Source organism: Hydra viridissima, unplaced genomic scaffold, assembly GCF_058129835.1.
Source record: "Hydra viridissima isolate aposymbiotic clone 2 unplaced genomic scaffold, HvirCarnegie_v1 scaffold_13, whole genome shotgun sequence".
Taxonomy (NCBI): Eukaryota; Metazoa; Cnidaria; class Hydrozoa; order Anthoathecata; family Hydridae; genus Hydra; species Hydra viridissima.
In genome coordinates this window covers 2,840,159-2,856,690 of record NW_028324312.1, presented here as the reverse complement: position 1 = coordinate 2,856,690, position 16,532 = coordinate 2,840,159, and the positions used below count along the sequence as shown (strand labels likewise).

The 16,532-nt window shown below is 31.0% G+C and overlaps 2 protein-coding genes across 3 annotated transcripts; one reads left to right on the top strand and one right to left on the bottom strand.

The window, feature by feature from the left end:
* The first annotated feature begins 630 nt into the window (after positions 1–630).
* On the top strand, positions 631–5,830 carry LOC145194840 (N-alpha-acetyltransferase 11-like). The gene is made up of 3 exons (XM_080072535.2): positions 631–2,896; positions 2,996–3,104; positions 5,381–5,830. The coding sequence occupies exons 1-3, from the start codon at positions 2,644–2,646 to the stop codon at positions 5,577–5,579; spliced, it is 561 nt and encodes a 186-aa protein (XP_079928661.2). The 5' UTR covers positions 631–2,643; the 3' UTR covers positions 5,580–5,830.
* Positions 5,831–7,269: 1,439 nt separating this feature from the next.
* LOC145194835 (alpha-N-acetylglucosaminidase-like) lies at positions 7,270–15,481 on the bottom strand. 2 transcript variants are annotated; one of them, XR_016446262.1, is made up of 8 exons: positions 14,418–15,481; positions 13,557–13,775; positions 11,983–12,250; positions 11,080–11,323; positions 10,577–10,738; positions 8,760–8,954; positions 8,294–8,458; positions 7,270–8,121 (listed from the first exon to the last, which is right to left on the bottom strand). XR_016446262.1 is itself a non-coding variant. In XM_090070532.1 (8 exons), exons 1-8 carry the CDS (start codon positions 14,858–14,860, stop codon positions 7,476–7,478), a joined length of 2,382 nt encoding a protein of 793 aa, XP_089926658.1. In that variant the 5' UTR covers positions 14,861–15,481; the 3' UTR covers positions 7,270–7,475. The 2 variants fall into 2 exon arrangements, 1 of the variants encoding a protein (XP_089926658.1); XM_090070532.1 differs by having other exon boundaries at positions 8,294–8,498.
* Positions 15,482–16,532: the final 1,051 nt, after the last annotated feature.

Here is a 16,532-nt window from a genome sequence, read left to right as displayed (position 1 = left end):
GTCTTTCAGTATAGCTAGTTCTAATTATGCTTATTAATTATTGTTGCATAATTTGTTTTGATTTATTATTTAATTTGCGCTTATAAATTCACATCACCTAAATTTAATTGCGACAAGGAACCCAATTTCTTTTGGTGAATTACTTTTTTAACAGCAATATTTGTGCATTTATTTATATATATTTATGCATAACATATATATTATTATAATAAAATTTCTATAATACTTCAATATATTACAACAACTTTCAAAGCAGAAGTTTGGATTAAATATCAGTTTGTCATCATTTTGTATATAATTTTGCTGTTTCATAAATATTTTTTGGCAATTTTTTTTTAGGTTCATTTAGCAAAACAAAAGTTGTTTGTATTTTTATTTGTTTACCTAAAATTGTTTGTTTTTCTCTGACACTGATTCTTTTAATGAAATCGAAAAAAAATATTATTTTTGAAATTGTTAAGAAGTTTTCTTTAAACTTTTAAATAAAAAATTTTAAGTTTTTCCGTAATTTTGATCTATGATATTTTTAGGTTTTTAGTTTTAGATTTTAGAAAAAGATTGAATCTTTATGGACTATAAAATATATATATATAATAATATATATATGGGCTGACTATACTTTTTCAGAAATAAGATTTTTCAAAATTTAGATATAGAAAGGAAAGAGAATATAGAAGTGGAAAAAAGGGAAAAAAGAATGGTAGTGGAAGAAGTTTTAGGATTTCAATGATCACACTTCAATGATCTGAATTTGTCATTATTAGGCTTATAAAGCCACTGTTACATACTTACTGAAAATCAGTAGAAGAGCATGTTCATACACACCCAGAGAAATGCAACTCCAAGAAGTTGACAAATTTTTGTGAAGCATTTCTGATTCTGGAGCAGAGAAGAAAACTCCCAATTATTGATTCAAGATCCTTAATGAGGTAATTGTAGAGATAAAACAGAATGCCGCAAAGATGCTAGTAATATTACCATCTTGAAGTAGATTGTGGAAGTTTCAGGAGAGACACAAACAATCTTCTGATTTAAAACCAAACACATTTAATAATGAGTCATTACATAATAATCATCAACAGTTTTCTGAGCTCTAAAAAAAAAACCTATTTTTAGAGTGCAACTGCACCAGAATGTGTAATATTGATCCTGCAAATTTACTTTTTAGAAAACAAATAAAAGAATTATTAAAAAAAAAAGCATCAAAAAATAAACTAAGCCTCTAATTGTGTTAATGATGATCTTCACAAGGGTTTGGTTTCCTTACATAAAAATGTTAGATTAACATCATTGGATTTTGTAGAAAAGCCAGCAATTTTCTTGAGCCAATAAAGACATTTGGTGTTGCTGTAGCTAAAATGCAAGAGATTCTTGCCCCATCAACTTGGTGCAATCAAAAAGAGGTTTTGGGCAGCTATGCAATCCTTTAACTTCCTAGCTTACCTGACAAGTCACCACTACAGATTTCAATTTTTCTTAAATTTAGTTTTATGTTATCACAGTGGTGGTCAGTTACAAAAGAGAAATTGGCTCCTTTATCTCAGAGTGAGTATTTATTGGAGTTTTTTTGAAATTTTAGCATCCCTGCACTTCTGTCTGGTCAGTTCAGTCTGTTAAAAGGTGGTTCTTTTGAAATTTGGGTTTGTTTGAACAAAAATCAAGAACCAGGTTTATTTTTTTATAAGTTTTTTTGTATTTGTATTTTTTATGAGAGTTTTTTAATGCTAAATCCACAGTAATTTTCAAATATTTAAGCCATTTTTGACTTGGTTGTTGTTTACCAGATAGCTTATTTCAATTTCTATTGAAGAAGATAGAAATTTATCTCTGATATTTGGAGTTTTTAGCTGAGCCTTCTACAAAAACAAAAAATAAGCAAGTGCATTATAGTTTTAAATTTTTTCAGAACAAAAATTCTTGTGACCCTGAAGCTGAGAGAATTTTTGATGCAAGTAATTTTAGTATGCACTAGTTTAAATTCAAAGTAGAAAAAGTTGTTTGTTAACTATCAGATAAACTTCATTGTTGGTTTGACGATGTTTGGTTATGAAATTATTTCACAAAAATAGTTCATTAAATCTGAAGGAGTGTTAGCACATTATCTTTGAATAATTTTTTTTTTTAAATTGCACTAATATAAATAATCAGCAGCAGTATAAAACTTGATTTTATTTATATAGACTTAAAAGTTTTTTATTATTTAAATATCCTTTGATGTAAGTTTGTAAGTGTTTTTTTTTTTTTTTTCTTTCTCTCTTTTTTTATACACCCTTTTCAACAGTTATGCTACAGTTTGGTCTAAAATCTTTTTTTTTGCTCCATAACTTTTATGAAGCATTCTACATACCGAAATTAAGTAACAATTGTTGATGAAGTTGTCATATTAGCTACAATTCTTATCTAATTAGACTGTTCCATCAGAGTTTTGCTAAAACTATTTTTAGGCTAAAAACTTTTTAAGATTGGATTAAAGGCCTTTTTATAAGTTTACACCTAAAAGATAGGTGCTTAGAACTTAAAATGTGCTTCTTTGCATAGTTGCTTAATAAAAAATTTGTTTCTTTTCATCAACTTTAGCTTTTAAAAATATTTAGATTTCTATTTTTATGCAAAAATTAAGATAACAGTTGTCTAACTAATAAGATGAATATTCGCTGCACCACTCCTGAAGATTTGATGAACATGCAACACTGCAACTTGTTATGCTTGCCAGAGAATTATCAAATGAAATACTATCTTTATCACGGGCTTTCCTGGCCTCAACTTAGCTACGTAGCTGAAGATGCAAACAAGAAAATTGTTGGATATGTTCTTGCTAAAATGGAGGAAGAATCTGAAGATGATATCCATGGACACATAACTTCTCTAGCTGTTAAAAGAACCCATAGAAGACTAGGTATGTTGATTTTTTCTCTAAGTAATTAGCATTCTATTTTCTAATGGTTAATTGATAAGTAAAAAAAATTTTGACTTATTCTTGGTGTTGTTGCTAAAGGTTTAGCACGCAAGTTAATGGATCAAGCTTCTCGGGCCATGTTGGAAAATTTTGGTGCTAAATATGTCTCTTTACATGTTCGTGTTAGCAACAGAGCTGCATTGAATCTGTAAGTTTTCTACTGGGATTTCTTTATTTGTCTCAGAAATCTGAGAAACCACTACGTAAATGGCTGTGATAAACAAGTCAAGAATTGTTTCTCACTAGGAAATAACATGTTAAAATATATTTAGTATGAGTGATATCAGGTTCTTTCATATCAAATGAGAAAAAAAGGTAGTTTTTAATATGAAAAGATAAATGTCGAGAAAAAACTAAGCGATTTTTTTTTTTTTTTTAAGTAAGTTTGTTTCATATGAGAATAAGAAAATTAATATTTCACTCATGCTAGAATCTGCTATAGTATTGCAGTTTGCCTGAACTAAGTCTCCAATATTTGCGTTTTTAGTGTAGTGTAGACAGTAAAGTAAAATGTATCTAAGATAAAATCTGTTAGGAAACCAAATAATTTTATTTAATTTTTGTTCTATTTTTAAGCATGCTTTATTAAAATGGAAATTAGCATTGAAATAAAGCATTTTTAAGATATAGAATATATATATATATATATAATCGGGTATTGCACTATAAAAAGACAATTTTAAAGTCATTTAAGCAATTCTTATCCACTTCTTGATCAAAATGCCTAATCCACATATGCAGAATGAATGTAAATCCACATATGCAGAATGAATGTAAATCCAAATATGCAGAATGAATGTAAATCCACATATGCAGAATGAATGTAAATCCAAATATGCAGAATGAATGTAAATCCACATATGCAGAATGAATGTAAATCCACATATGCAAATGTAAATCTGTAAATTGTACGTTATTTGTCTCAAAAATCAAAAGAAATACTGCAAGAAGAAATTTGTGAACAGGTTGTCAGGGCTCTCCACTCAGGTTTAGACTCCTCAGAGATTGTCAAGATCCTGTGTCCAGAATGAATGTGTTGGAGAAGATCATCAGGAGGGTTGCCTAAAGTTTTTAACAAAAATTTCTTATTCAAAATCTTTAAGCTTTAAAAAAAGTTAACATGTTGAGGCTTTAAAAAAAGTTAGAAGCTATTTTGTATTCTCAAGAAAAAAACGCCGGTAATTCTGCTTTCTGATGAGAGGTATTTCACAATGGATGTGGTCCACAACAGCAAGTCAAATAAATACACCTCTACCTTTAAAACTGAGGAAGTCTCAGATGACATCAAATCCATTTGTCAGACAAAGCACCCTAGCCAGGTAATGTTGTTTTTACTTGGTTGCTTCCAATGGCCTTAAGATTCCACCAGCATTTCTGTTTTCTTGTTTCAGAATGGGGCTAAGGAGTACTTGTCCTTGCTTTGTCCTCATGTCCTTCCTTGGGTCCAAGCTAACTTTTGGGACGACTAAAATTGTGTTCTCATGCAAGATGGAGTCCCCTGTCATACAGCAAATTCAGTTCAAAACTGGCTACGAGAGAACATCAACTTCTGGGATAAAGACTTGTGGCTCTCTAACTTGCCAGACTTGAATCCTCTAGACTTCAGCATATGGGCTTAAATTTAGGCTGGGGCTTGCTGTAAACAACGTCCTAACCTAAATGATCTTCGCCGATCCATTAGGAAGTCATGGGATGATTTTTCCATCGAGTCCATCAAGAACACCTACAAAGGCTTCGGCCCACCGACCTCTATAATAACTGGATAGCGCATCTCTAATATCAAAATTGACGCCAAAATCGCCATATTGGAAAGCCCCAGGACGCTGAAATCTGATATGTGTATTTAAAGCGTTAACATTAATTCGCTATGACATTATTTCTAGTAATGCCATACTTGAACTGATCTCAGCTTCAATTTAATCTAGTAGCACCACGCACGACGGAAGAGTCCAAAGCAATACTATCAATCTTCCGCTATTGCTTTGCTCACCCTCTAAACCCAACTTTTGTCCACTTTTAAGATTTTAACACTGGAATCGTCATATCCGGTATGAATTGCGATTAAGACAAAGGCTTCAAAAATATATATTTTCAATACCACGATTGTGATATTGAAAATTGATTTTTTGAAGCCATTTTAAAAGAATAAAATTTCACAACCAAAATATTAAAACTACCGCCGAAAAAATACACAAATTTTGTCATGCAAACTGTAAGTAGGGTGTCAGAATTTGATTTTTAAATACCGCGCGCAATCTGTTTTTATTTTGTCGGCAAAAATAATGTAAACTGCTATTAATAACTATCTTACACATTTTACACAAAAGAACATCTTTTTTGATTCTCAAATTTTTAAAGTTTTTTCCTTTCACCTCGAAGAAATGTCATTTTATTGTCCTTTCTTTACTGTTCTTTTTTTTTTAGCTACGAAAAGACTTTAAAGTTTGATAAGAGTGAAATTGAACCGAAATACTATGCGGACGGAGAGGATGCATTTGCAATGAGGAAAAACCTGGCTGGTTTTAGTATGACAGAACCTTCTCAATACGATTCTGAAGACGAAACGTGCCTCAACATTGAAGCAAACGTTGCCAAACTGTCATTAGCAGAAAAAGGAAAATAGCTCAATCCACTGGATAACGAAAATTTTTTACAAAATCCCTCCCCTTAGGTTCATCGAATAGTTACGCATGACATCTGTTTACAGACGATTTATGCAAGATTTTCATAGCAGTGTTACTAAAGAAAAGGTTTCATATTTGACTAAATGACAATAACAAAGTCTTTGGTACAGGTTGTGTGTTTTTCATAGTTTTAATTGAGACCGTTTTTTTGTTTTTTTTTTTCCATTAATGCAATAAACATAGTTTGTCGCATTTGTTTTCATAGCCAAATTGACTTGGTACATGATATCCTTCGAAAAAACAAAAATTTTACACTTTCTATCTAATAAAGTTTAAAAAGCTTTAACTTAGAACTCTCGTTTTAAGTAAAATATTTTAAAAATTTAATTTCTGGACTAGGTTTATTTGCACCGTTTCTAGTTTTCTTTTTATTAAACATGCTTTTTGTTAGCACCGTTGCGCTAACGAAAACATCCTGGGACCCTAACTTAAAAGAAAATATATATGCTTTTAATGGTTTGGATACTGACTATGAACGTGTTAATAATTAATGGCTTAAGTGATATGAATCCCTTAAGCACTTGCGTGAGATTTCTCGAGGCACGTCTCTCAAGCTCCACAGGCTCAAATTAGCATTGTGGTGGCAACAAAAACGTATGCATCTTAAAATAAACGGCTGAAAACTTTTAACTCTTTGACATTCTTAAGTGACCAGAACAAAGACTGGTTGCATTAAAAAAAAAAGAATTATGGCCCTGTTTTACTCTTAATGAATATTTATGAAAGCCATTGTATATGAGATGCCATTGTATATGAGATGCTATTGTATATGAGATGCCATCAATTAATGTTGTGAAAACGGAATGGTAATTTTAATTCCTGCACTCATAGAATGCAACCTTTGGATGTGGCAGTGAATGATCTTTTCAAGCAAAACTTGTCAATCTCTCAGAATGATTGGCTTATAAACAATCCAGGGGAAATAATAATAATTGACACCAGCATGTACTACAACATTGCCAGGAATATTGTTGCAGATTTTTCCACATCTGGAATATATCCTTCACGGTTTGCTTTCTGTAATGACAATTCTCAAAATGCTGAAGTAACTAATCGTCCTCTGATAGAAACATTCAGTGTAGCAACCTTTGATAATCCACATCCAATTCCTTTCACACCTGAAGACGCAGTTATGCAAAAAGGTGATTGATTATAAGGACGGTGAGAAAAAAATTATGAGCAATCCCAAACAATCACAGCACACAATAACACCTGAATCAGTAAGACCATATCCAAAAGTTCTACCTCGTAAAAATACTAATAAAGGCAGAAAAACTAGGAAATCTAAGATTCATACTGATTTTGTTGCTTGGGAAGATTCTTTTAAAAGTTTATTCTATACATCTGTGTGTCATATATATATATATAAACATCATCACGCATGTTGAAGAAATAAGAATTCTGACTATTTTTAGGTCAGAATTTATTAAAACACTACAGTTTTATTCCTTAATCATTGTTTTGACTATTAAGAAAAAAAGTGCTTGGAATAATTTAAATTAAATTAGATAATTTAAATTAAAATGTTGATTTATAAATAAAAGTTTAAAAAATGTTCAAAAAAATATTCCCCCCCCCCCCCCCCATTCTTTCAGTATTATTGATAAATTAAAAATAATACAAATATATAGTTTATAAAAAATAATTTTTTTCGTGCTTATTTTAAAAATTAATGGCTTAAGTCTCGAATAAAATTGATAGAGAGACAGAGGAGAGGCAGACAAAACGTTTGACAAAACCCATGAACAGTGAATTTACCATCGAATTATTGTCCGTGCAACGTGTTTCCCTACCTACAAATTTAAACAAATACCGAGGGATTGAGAATTCGACTTTCACACGTACAGTTCTTGACGGCGCGTGAACATTTTTCTATATAATGATGGCAAAGGGGAGTTTGTATAGGCTATTTCAATAACCTTCTTGAAACTTTCTGACTCAAAAACATTTTCATATTTATTTAGTAATTGGCGCGAGACCTCAAATGCGTCTCCTATCGGCTCTGTAGGAAATTCTTTTGAGTCCAAATTCCATTTTTCCTCAAACGGCAGCAGTCTTGAAATGAATGCTGTATCATTGTACGGAACATCGCTTTGTAAAGAATCAGAAAGAAAATTGCTGAATATATCCCAACGATTGGAGTAAAATGAATCCAATAACCCAGCCCAGTTCTTGTTTGCATAATCACGAATTTGACCAGTGGGACCCCAGAGAGTTATCTGGTTTTTAGCATTATACTCCAGCAACTTCATTTCGTTTAAGTTGTCCCCCATTGATATAGCAGATTGAATCCAACTTCCAAGTAAAGAATATTGATCTGTGGCCAGTAATGTGTCCATGTCTGTGAGAAGCACAATTATTTCAGAAGCATATTTTTCTACATCTAAACGAGACTTGTTAAAGTAAGCAGAAACCATCTGCGTGTAAAACACGAACGATAAATCCTCTAACACTTGCGTACCCAGGCGAACCAAATCATTCCTAAAAATGATTTATAAAAAAGTAGATATCACATAAATTGAAAAGGAAAAATCTAGTTCAATAGGTATGATGATGACAAAAATGATGAATGGAGGGCTCCATAGTAAGTTCAATAGGTATGATGAAAACAGCAGCATCGCCATTAATTCTTTAACATAGAAAAGGTTTTTACCTAAATGTATCTATTCTAGGCATGTGCTCACTTCCCTTTATCATCAACTTCCAGGCACTAAACAAATCCTTTAAAGAATACCACATATTCACTGGTAACTTTGCATCAAGTTTTGGACGCATTACAGGTATTCTTCCTTCATAACCGCCATTCCCTTCCCCATTACTGCAATTGTAAAGAGTACCAATAAGGATTAACCATGCTTCTATTTAAAAACAATTAAATTCCTAAAATATTTAACATGGTTTCGCTAATTTAAAAGCAATAAAAGTTATTTTATTTCCATTTCATTTGTGCTTTCAAAGTGTTTTCTCTTTTATCCTCTAATTTTAAACCTACAAATTTTATTTGATCTGTTTAAGGTTTAAATTTTTTTTTTTTATTAACAACAGCATAAAACTATAAATGATGATGGCAGGGTTAAAACTATTCAAAACACTTGGAAACGTTGAACAAAACAACTGACCTGAAATTTCAGTTGGATGTTCACCGTATCTCCTTTTAACATATGATAACATCCAATCAGAAATGTCAAACTCTTCATTTCTCCATGCTAACTCATTCATAAAGTCAAAATTTATGTCGTTTTGATTAATCCCTTCCGGGGTCATTCCTGTACCAATCATAAAAGGCTTGTAGGTTTTCCTTGCAGAAATGACACCTAGAAAAAAATGTTTGTATGTAAATTGAAAAAAAAAAATAAAGACAACTTTTTATCAATTTGTTACATTTTTAAAAATAATTAAATTTAATAATATTAACAAGTTAATAAAATTAATAAAAATTTAAAATTGGGTTTTAACTATGAACTTTGTACAAAAAAAAACTTACAAAAGATACAAGGAAATATATGAAATATCCTTTATATGGTTAGATATTGGGTTGAGGAATAATTCATGAGCGTTTTTTTCAAATTTAAAAATGCACGCAAAAATAAAATGCATTGGCAAAATGTTTTATGTTGTTTGAAAGAGAATGTTTTCCTCTACAAGATAGTGCGTTTTGATTTGTTAGATTTTTTTATTTTTGTGTATCTTCAGATCATTAAAATGGAATGTCAAGTGGACAAAACTGAGCATTTTCGACACCATTCGCTTTTTGCATTTAATCGAGGTGTTAAGGCCGCCGAAGCTGCTCGTGAGATTTGTGCTGTGTATGGAGAAGGAGAAATGCCTGAAAGTACCGCCCGCCGTTGGTTTTTGCGCTTCAAAAATGGAAATTTTGACCTCAAGGACGGATCACACACCGGTCGACCAATTGAGTTCGACGAAGAGCGATTGAATCAACTTCTTCACGAAAATCCACGTCAAACGACCAGAGAATTGGCGGAGCAGATGGATTGTGATCAAAAAACTGTGGTGAACCACCTTCACTCAATGGGCAAGGTTCAGAAACTCGGCGCTTAGGTGCCACACACTTTGAGCGAAAACAACAAAAATCAACGTTCCACAATCGCCGCCGGTTTGCTCGCTCGTCATCGCTCAACACATGGTCACAAACAGCGTTTTCTTTACCGCATTGTCACTGGCGATGAAAAATGGTGCCTTTACGTCAATATGAAGCAGCGAAAAGAATGGCTCAGCCCCAAAAAACAAGCGACTCCGCGAGCAAAAAAAGACCTTCATCCCCGAAAGATCATGTTGTGTGTATGGTGGGATTGGGAAGGCATAATTCATTACGAACTGCTTGAGCGCAACCAAACAGTCAATGCGGAGCTCTACGTTCAACAACTGCACCGACTCAACGAAGCAATTCAGCAAAAAAGACCAAATAGGCGAAATGGCGTTCTTCTGCAATACGACAACGCCCGTCCTCACATCGCCAATATGACCAAAGCCGCGATTCAAGAACTCGAATGGGAAGTGCTGCCTCATCCTTCATACTCTCCAGACTTGGCGCCGTCAGATTTTCATCTGTTTCGATCGCTTTCGAACGCTTTGCGCGGTGTATCGTTCAATAATGACGTGGAATTGAGGGCTTGGTTGGACGAATTCTTTGAGTCAAGACCGGGAGATTTCTATCGCCGAGGCATCGAAAAACTTATTGAACGATGGGAGGAAGTCGTAAACAACAACGGAGAGTATATTATTGATTAAATCGTTGTAGTTTTTTTGTTTAAAATAAATTTGAAAAAAACGCTCATGAATTATTCCTCAACCCAATACCATTTAAAAGCAAGTTTAAACACAACAATTTACAAAAATTGGTTGAAAGTTTAACTACTACTAGTTATATACTTTCTAAAAAGTTTTTAAAATATTTCAAAAACAATCTTTTTCTTACCTTTCATGACATCTGTAAGTTTACCATATAGCCGTGTTGTCCCGCCAAAATTCTCAATCATACACCAGATAAATGGATGACCATAGTAGGCGTTTGTTTGCTCATAAATTGGGTATAATTCAGATGCCAAATCCAAGAGAATTAATTTGCCAAATGGTATAGCTAGAATTTAAGTGATCACATGGTACATTTTAATTACTTAAAAAGCAATGCTTAAGAAAAGTCTAACACTTAAGGTTTAGAAACTGAAACTAAATCTATACTATCCAAATTCAGTAATCAAGTAAAAGTCTTCAATTAAGTATCATAAACACATGATCAGATGACTGCATGAGCTCATGAAGTTCAACTCTATTCAAAAATTGCATCTCTATTATTATTATATTATTCTTATTACTAAAATATTGAATTAAACCATTTAGATTTATCACGTGTCAACACATTGTGATTGTCAAAGATTGTGTCAATTACATTGTGTCATTATGTGTCAACAAAAAGATCACCTTGAAACCATGCTTTCATAAGTTCAGGTTTCCATACTGGATTCAAAAACATCCATCCTTGCATTAACCATACAGCATCTTGATCTCCAGCAAGCATTGCATTGAAAACTCCAACACTTGTATTGCTCATAAAAGCTTCTGTCAGTTGAGGAGGATCCATTTCATTAAAAATGTCAGCATTATAAACATGATCAGTACCATTATACAACAACACTTGGGTTTGAATGAATGCAGCACCCACTTCCTTTAAAATATTAAGATAGCTTAAAAATGGACAAAAAAAAAATGTCCACAAAATTGAAAAGATCCGCTATTACAACACACACTTTAAAACAGGGAAACCACCAGGTTTTAAGTCATGTCATTGATCAAAACCTTTATTACTACTTTAATATTAGTATATCTCATTAGTATCATTAAAAACGTTTTTGAAATTAAAGTGTTTGAAATAATGATTAAAAACCATGAATAACAATTAAAAGTCACAAAAAAAAACCAATAAAAAAATCTTGATAAATATGTGGGATATTAAAATCCTATGGTTGAAGCTTTTTTTAAAAAAAAAATGTTTAAAAAAAAGCAGGTGTTTTCCATTAAATGATATAATTAACTTTTTAAAATTATGAGAAAAATTTTTATCTAAGATTACTCTGCAGTATGTAAGAAAAAATCTAAAAAATTTAAATCACATAATTCAACACTTGTTTTGATATTCCCTTCAAAAATTCAAATAGCCCAAATAAAATACAGATAACAATCTGATTTTTCAAATGAGATTTTAAAAATATTTTTAATGAACTATATATAAAGTTTTGATTTTGAGCTGGACATTAAACCAGGTGGTCTCTTCACAGTACATTAATGTTGTGCAATCAAAAAATACTATTTTTTTAAAAGAAAAACCTTAAAAAGAGGATCTTGTGGATCCAATAAATATGTTCCACCAAATTTTCCATAGAAACCATTCCACGGATTTAATTTATAGTACTTTGAATCAGGATACAATCGGTTCACAAGTGCTTTTGGTATATGACCTCCGAAACCAGGAAGTACTGGTATCATGCCAAGACTTCTCATTCTTGATAGAATGTTTTGTTGCAATTGCAGTTGCTTAGAATACCATGAGGAAGGCAGAGGCCCTCCCCAACCATCTAGATTTCCCATTCGTTGCCTAAAAATATACATGCACACATATATGCATTCATACATAGATAAACTGATATGTAGATACATGTTCCTATATTTTCTTTCTGTATTAAAATGGAGTAACCAATAAGCTGGTGTTGAAACACCAGCTAATTGCTTACTCCATCTTCATGCAGATCTGCAATTATCATTTCATGTGTCTACCAAAATCAACCAAAAGTTATCCCTATGACTAAGGTACTAAGGTACTAGTCAAAAGTGAAGGTTGGTTTTGCCATTGTTCTAGTTAAGCTTATATTTATTGCGCTTAAAGCAGCCCTAACAATACTTTGAGTAATTTTTTTACTTTTCAGTTATTTTTTAAACGAATAGACATCAAAACTCATGTATATGATTTTTTCTAATGTTTTTTAAAAAATTATGTATTTAAGGATTAACAACATGGAAACATTACATTGGCCCATTATGATGATTATTATCTTAGAGTAAAAATAAAATATATTTGTATATGGTCACCTTTCATTATCTCATTATTTTGACCAAATACCACACTATAAAGCCAACCAATCCATCAATTTTGACCAAATACCACACCATAATTCAATCACTCATGAAATATCACACAAATAAATAAATTAACAAATATTTACAGTTCAGTTAACTCATCCAATTTAAAAAATACAATATTTCACAATATTAACAAGATGTCTGCTAGCATCTACAAATATGAGCAGTCCCTGATCAACTCACATGAGAAATAATTGTAAGTAATACATAACTATAATATGCAGTTGTTGAAATCCAGAAATCTCTACTTCTTCATAGTTTTACATTGTTTAAACTGTCATGGAAACAGCAGTTAATTAACAGGAAAACTTTTGAACAAAACATGTTGAAGACTTTTACAGTGACTTACCAAAAACTAATGGCTCACAGGGAACCCAAAAATAATTTTAATGGACTACAATTTTTTTAGTATTATCATGGAACCCAATAGGAACTTTTTTGTTTTTACCTTTTTTTTAGCAAAAATTTTTGGGAGATACTAACTACTCTAAATCTTGAAAAAACAAATAATTTTAAAAATTGTAATTTTTGAAGCACTTTATGTAAAATGATAATCTTGTTAATTAGTAAGTGCAGACATAATAACAAGAATGTAATTGCATCATTTGACATTGTGGATTAGATAATTGAGGAACCATTACATAGAATATTTTATATCAAATCAATTTTTTATTCCTGTATGTTTTGTATGTACTTTTTATTATTTACTAAATATTGCTAACATACCTGTATGAAACTTTAACTACCAGAAAAAAGCAATTTACCATGCAAGAAAAGCTGGACCACTAAAATGTTCATCTAGCTCTTCCTGAGTCAAACCAAACTGCTTGTAAACAATTTGCCATACAGACTCTTGCCCTGTAAAAGCCAAAGGAAAGTTGATTCCATTCATAGCCATCCAGTCAATTTCTTGTTCCCAACGAGACCAGTTCCAAAAAGCCATTGAATAACTAACGGTGCAAACATTTTGGTAATAACGAAACCTGAAAATACCCAAGTTTCTTTCACAGCAAATACATCATTAACACCAACTCATTACTATCACTAACATAAAAAATTACTTTACTAAATTTAAGATTAAAACTGATTTAAAAAAGCATTAAAAGATTTTAACAGGAATTTAATTTTTTTAAAAAAGCTTAGATTTATAAAATATATATATATGTAAATAAAAGCATATATATAAATAATAAATATTTTAAATTACACTTCACATTCAAGAAGATAAGTTGGGACACAAACATCAGGAATTACTTTCTACTTTAAACATACTTAAATAGTGAATTAAATGTGAATTAAACTTCTATTGTTTAAGGTACTGTGCAATGGTAAACTTTTTTCTATTAGGTAGAATGCTATTATTTGCATAATAGCTTTAGATTAAACAAACATATAAAAGTAGGAAACACATTGACATTCTACAGTTTGATTTTTGTTTTTGGAATATTGTGACATAACACCAGAAATAGTTTAGTAGAGTTAAAGTTATTTTCAACTTCTTACTTTTCACTATATATATATATATATATATATATATATATATATATATATATATATATATATATATATATATATATATATATATATATATATATATATATATAATATGAAAAAAATATATATACCTATCATGAAACACTTTTTTGATTGGGGAACTAACCAATGGTAATTCAATAGGGATGTTTATATTATTGCCACTCCATGAAATGTGAGCAAAACACCAATACTTTAGGTAGTGGTAGAAACCTGCAGCAGCTGCAACACCAGTGCTTCCTGTCACTTTAATGCTGCCATCTTTTGTACTTTCAATCTCAAAATAATCAAGATTCTCTGTATCATGGTTTGCCTCAGGAATATAGACAATAAACTTTTGAGCATGTGAAGGAATTAACCTGGTAATAAGTTGAGTAACAGATTCCCTCTGTTCCTTTGGCAAACTTTTTGTTCTTACATGGTCAAAGTTTGGTGCATTTGCTTTAGCAAGATTTTCAATATAATACAGGTTGACATGTGCAGTACAAAAAACTCCAAAGAATATAAACCTTATTATTAGATAAAAAGAAACCATGTTAATGTTTATATTCAATCTAAAATAAATGTAAACTTGCAATACTATTTAATATAGCTACAATTTGGGGGGAAAAAACTATTTTTTATATACATTAGAAAATTAATTTTTTAAAAAGAACACAAAATTGACCTTAACAAACTTGAAATGATAAATTTCCAATAGAAATAACTTTATAATGAATAGCACAATAGATTAATTAGAGACCAGGCAGAAATGAAACGGAGTAAGTACTAATATGTTCTAGTGTTTATTTTTAACTTTGAACTAATGAATACCATTACATGTTACATTCCTAGTAAACCTTGATCAACTACCCTATGTACCAGTCAACAACTGTATTCCAACCAGAGGTAATTTTTTAATTTCATCATTGAGTTATCATGACTCGTTAAGACTAGACCTTTCTAAGGTTAAAGCATTTTAAATTTTTTATCAGCTTTTTAACATGAAAACCATGCAAGATGGCTCTCAACCGCCAATGGATTACTCTTAACTACTGACAATGTGTCTTAAATAGCGAATAAGTTTTCAATTTATTTGTTCTTTTTTTTCACTGTAAAAAATTGGCCACTTTAAAAATAACGATAACAAGTAGAGTTTTGAATAAAATTAAAAAACAATGAAAAAATAAAATAGGCCAGATTAAGTCGGCGATAATGGTATAAGATAAACATTTGCGGAATTCCGCGCTTAAACATTTATTTTAAAAAGTCATTTCATTTATTTAATTAAACGGCAGCAATTGAATTACGGCAACAATTGAAATCACGAAAGTGGCCTCAAATTGTCTCAAGTATATCACTTCCTTCGCGCATTTTTGCAGTTCCAACACACAGTTGATAGTTTTTGCATTTTAAATAAATGTAACCGTTGTGATTCTTGCTTTTTACATTGCAATTATTCCTAGCTACGTAGAGGAATGAATTTCTTCTTTCACCTTCAACTTTTTGATATTCCGTTCTGTTGTTATTATTCCACCAACTTCGAGATGTTTTTGAAAATAAACAATGCTATTTTTCAATTTGTTATGTAAGGCTGTATTCCAAACAACAAGCGCTTTAACCTCATATTACAAAAGTATAAAACTTATAAAATTTATAAACGATAAAATAATTCAGTGCTAGAACTTTCTATTGTAAACCTTTTCAATCAATTTCGGTTCTAAAATCATTTATGACTTGGATCGAAATTTTTTCGGTTCTAAAATTATTTATGACATTTCGATTAATGATTCGATCGAAATTTTTTTGGTTCTAAATACATTTATGACATTTCGATCGAAAATTCGATCGATTGAAATTATTTCGGTTCTAATTTTTTTCGTGAATATTTTCGGTTGTGTAATAAATTTCTCATATTCGGTTCTAAATTGAAATTTAGGATTCGGTTGAATCATAGAACGCCAGTATTTTTAACATTTACTATTAAACATCAAACAATAAAAATGAAATAATCATGTAAAATCTGCAATTAAATAAAATGGTAATCTAATATATAAACTTGCCAGATGAATGTGTTTCATGGTTAGCATTTGGAATAACATTTAAAGCTTCCCAAGAAGTTTTTTAATAGGAAACTTTAAGCGTAATTTGCAATTGCAGTATTGGAAAATTCTTGTTTTTTAGAATATTCTTTAGTGATCTCGTTTATCGAGTTTCTTCATCGATAA

Excerpts from the sequence above, each read along its gene's own strand:
- LOC145194835 (XM_090070532.1), bottom strand. The coding sequence starts at position 14,860 with ATGGTTTCTTTTTATCTAATAATAAGGTTTATATTCTTTGGAGTTTTT. Across the intron at positions 13,776-14,417 it reads AAAAAAGTGTTTCATGATAG|GTTTCGTTATTACCAAAATG; the intron begins GTATATATATTT and ends GGGTATTTTCAG. Across the intron at positions 11,324-11,982 it reads CACAAGATCCTCTTTTTAAG|GAAGTGGGTGCTGCATTCAT; the intron begins GTTTTTCTTTTA and ends AATATTTTAAAG.
- LOC145194840 (XM_080072535.2), top strand. The coding sequence starts at position 2,644 with ATGAATATTCGCTGCACCACTCCTGAAGATTTGATGAACATGCAACAC. Across the intron at positions 2,897-2,995 it reads AAGAACCCATAGAAGACTAG|GTTTAGCACGCAAGTTAATG; the intron begins GTATGTTGATTT and ends TTGTTGCTAAAG. Across the intron at positions 3,105-5,380 it reads AACAGAGCTGCATTGAATCT|CTACGAAAAGACTTTAAAGT; the intron begins GTAAGTTTTCTA and ends TTTTTTTTTTAG.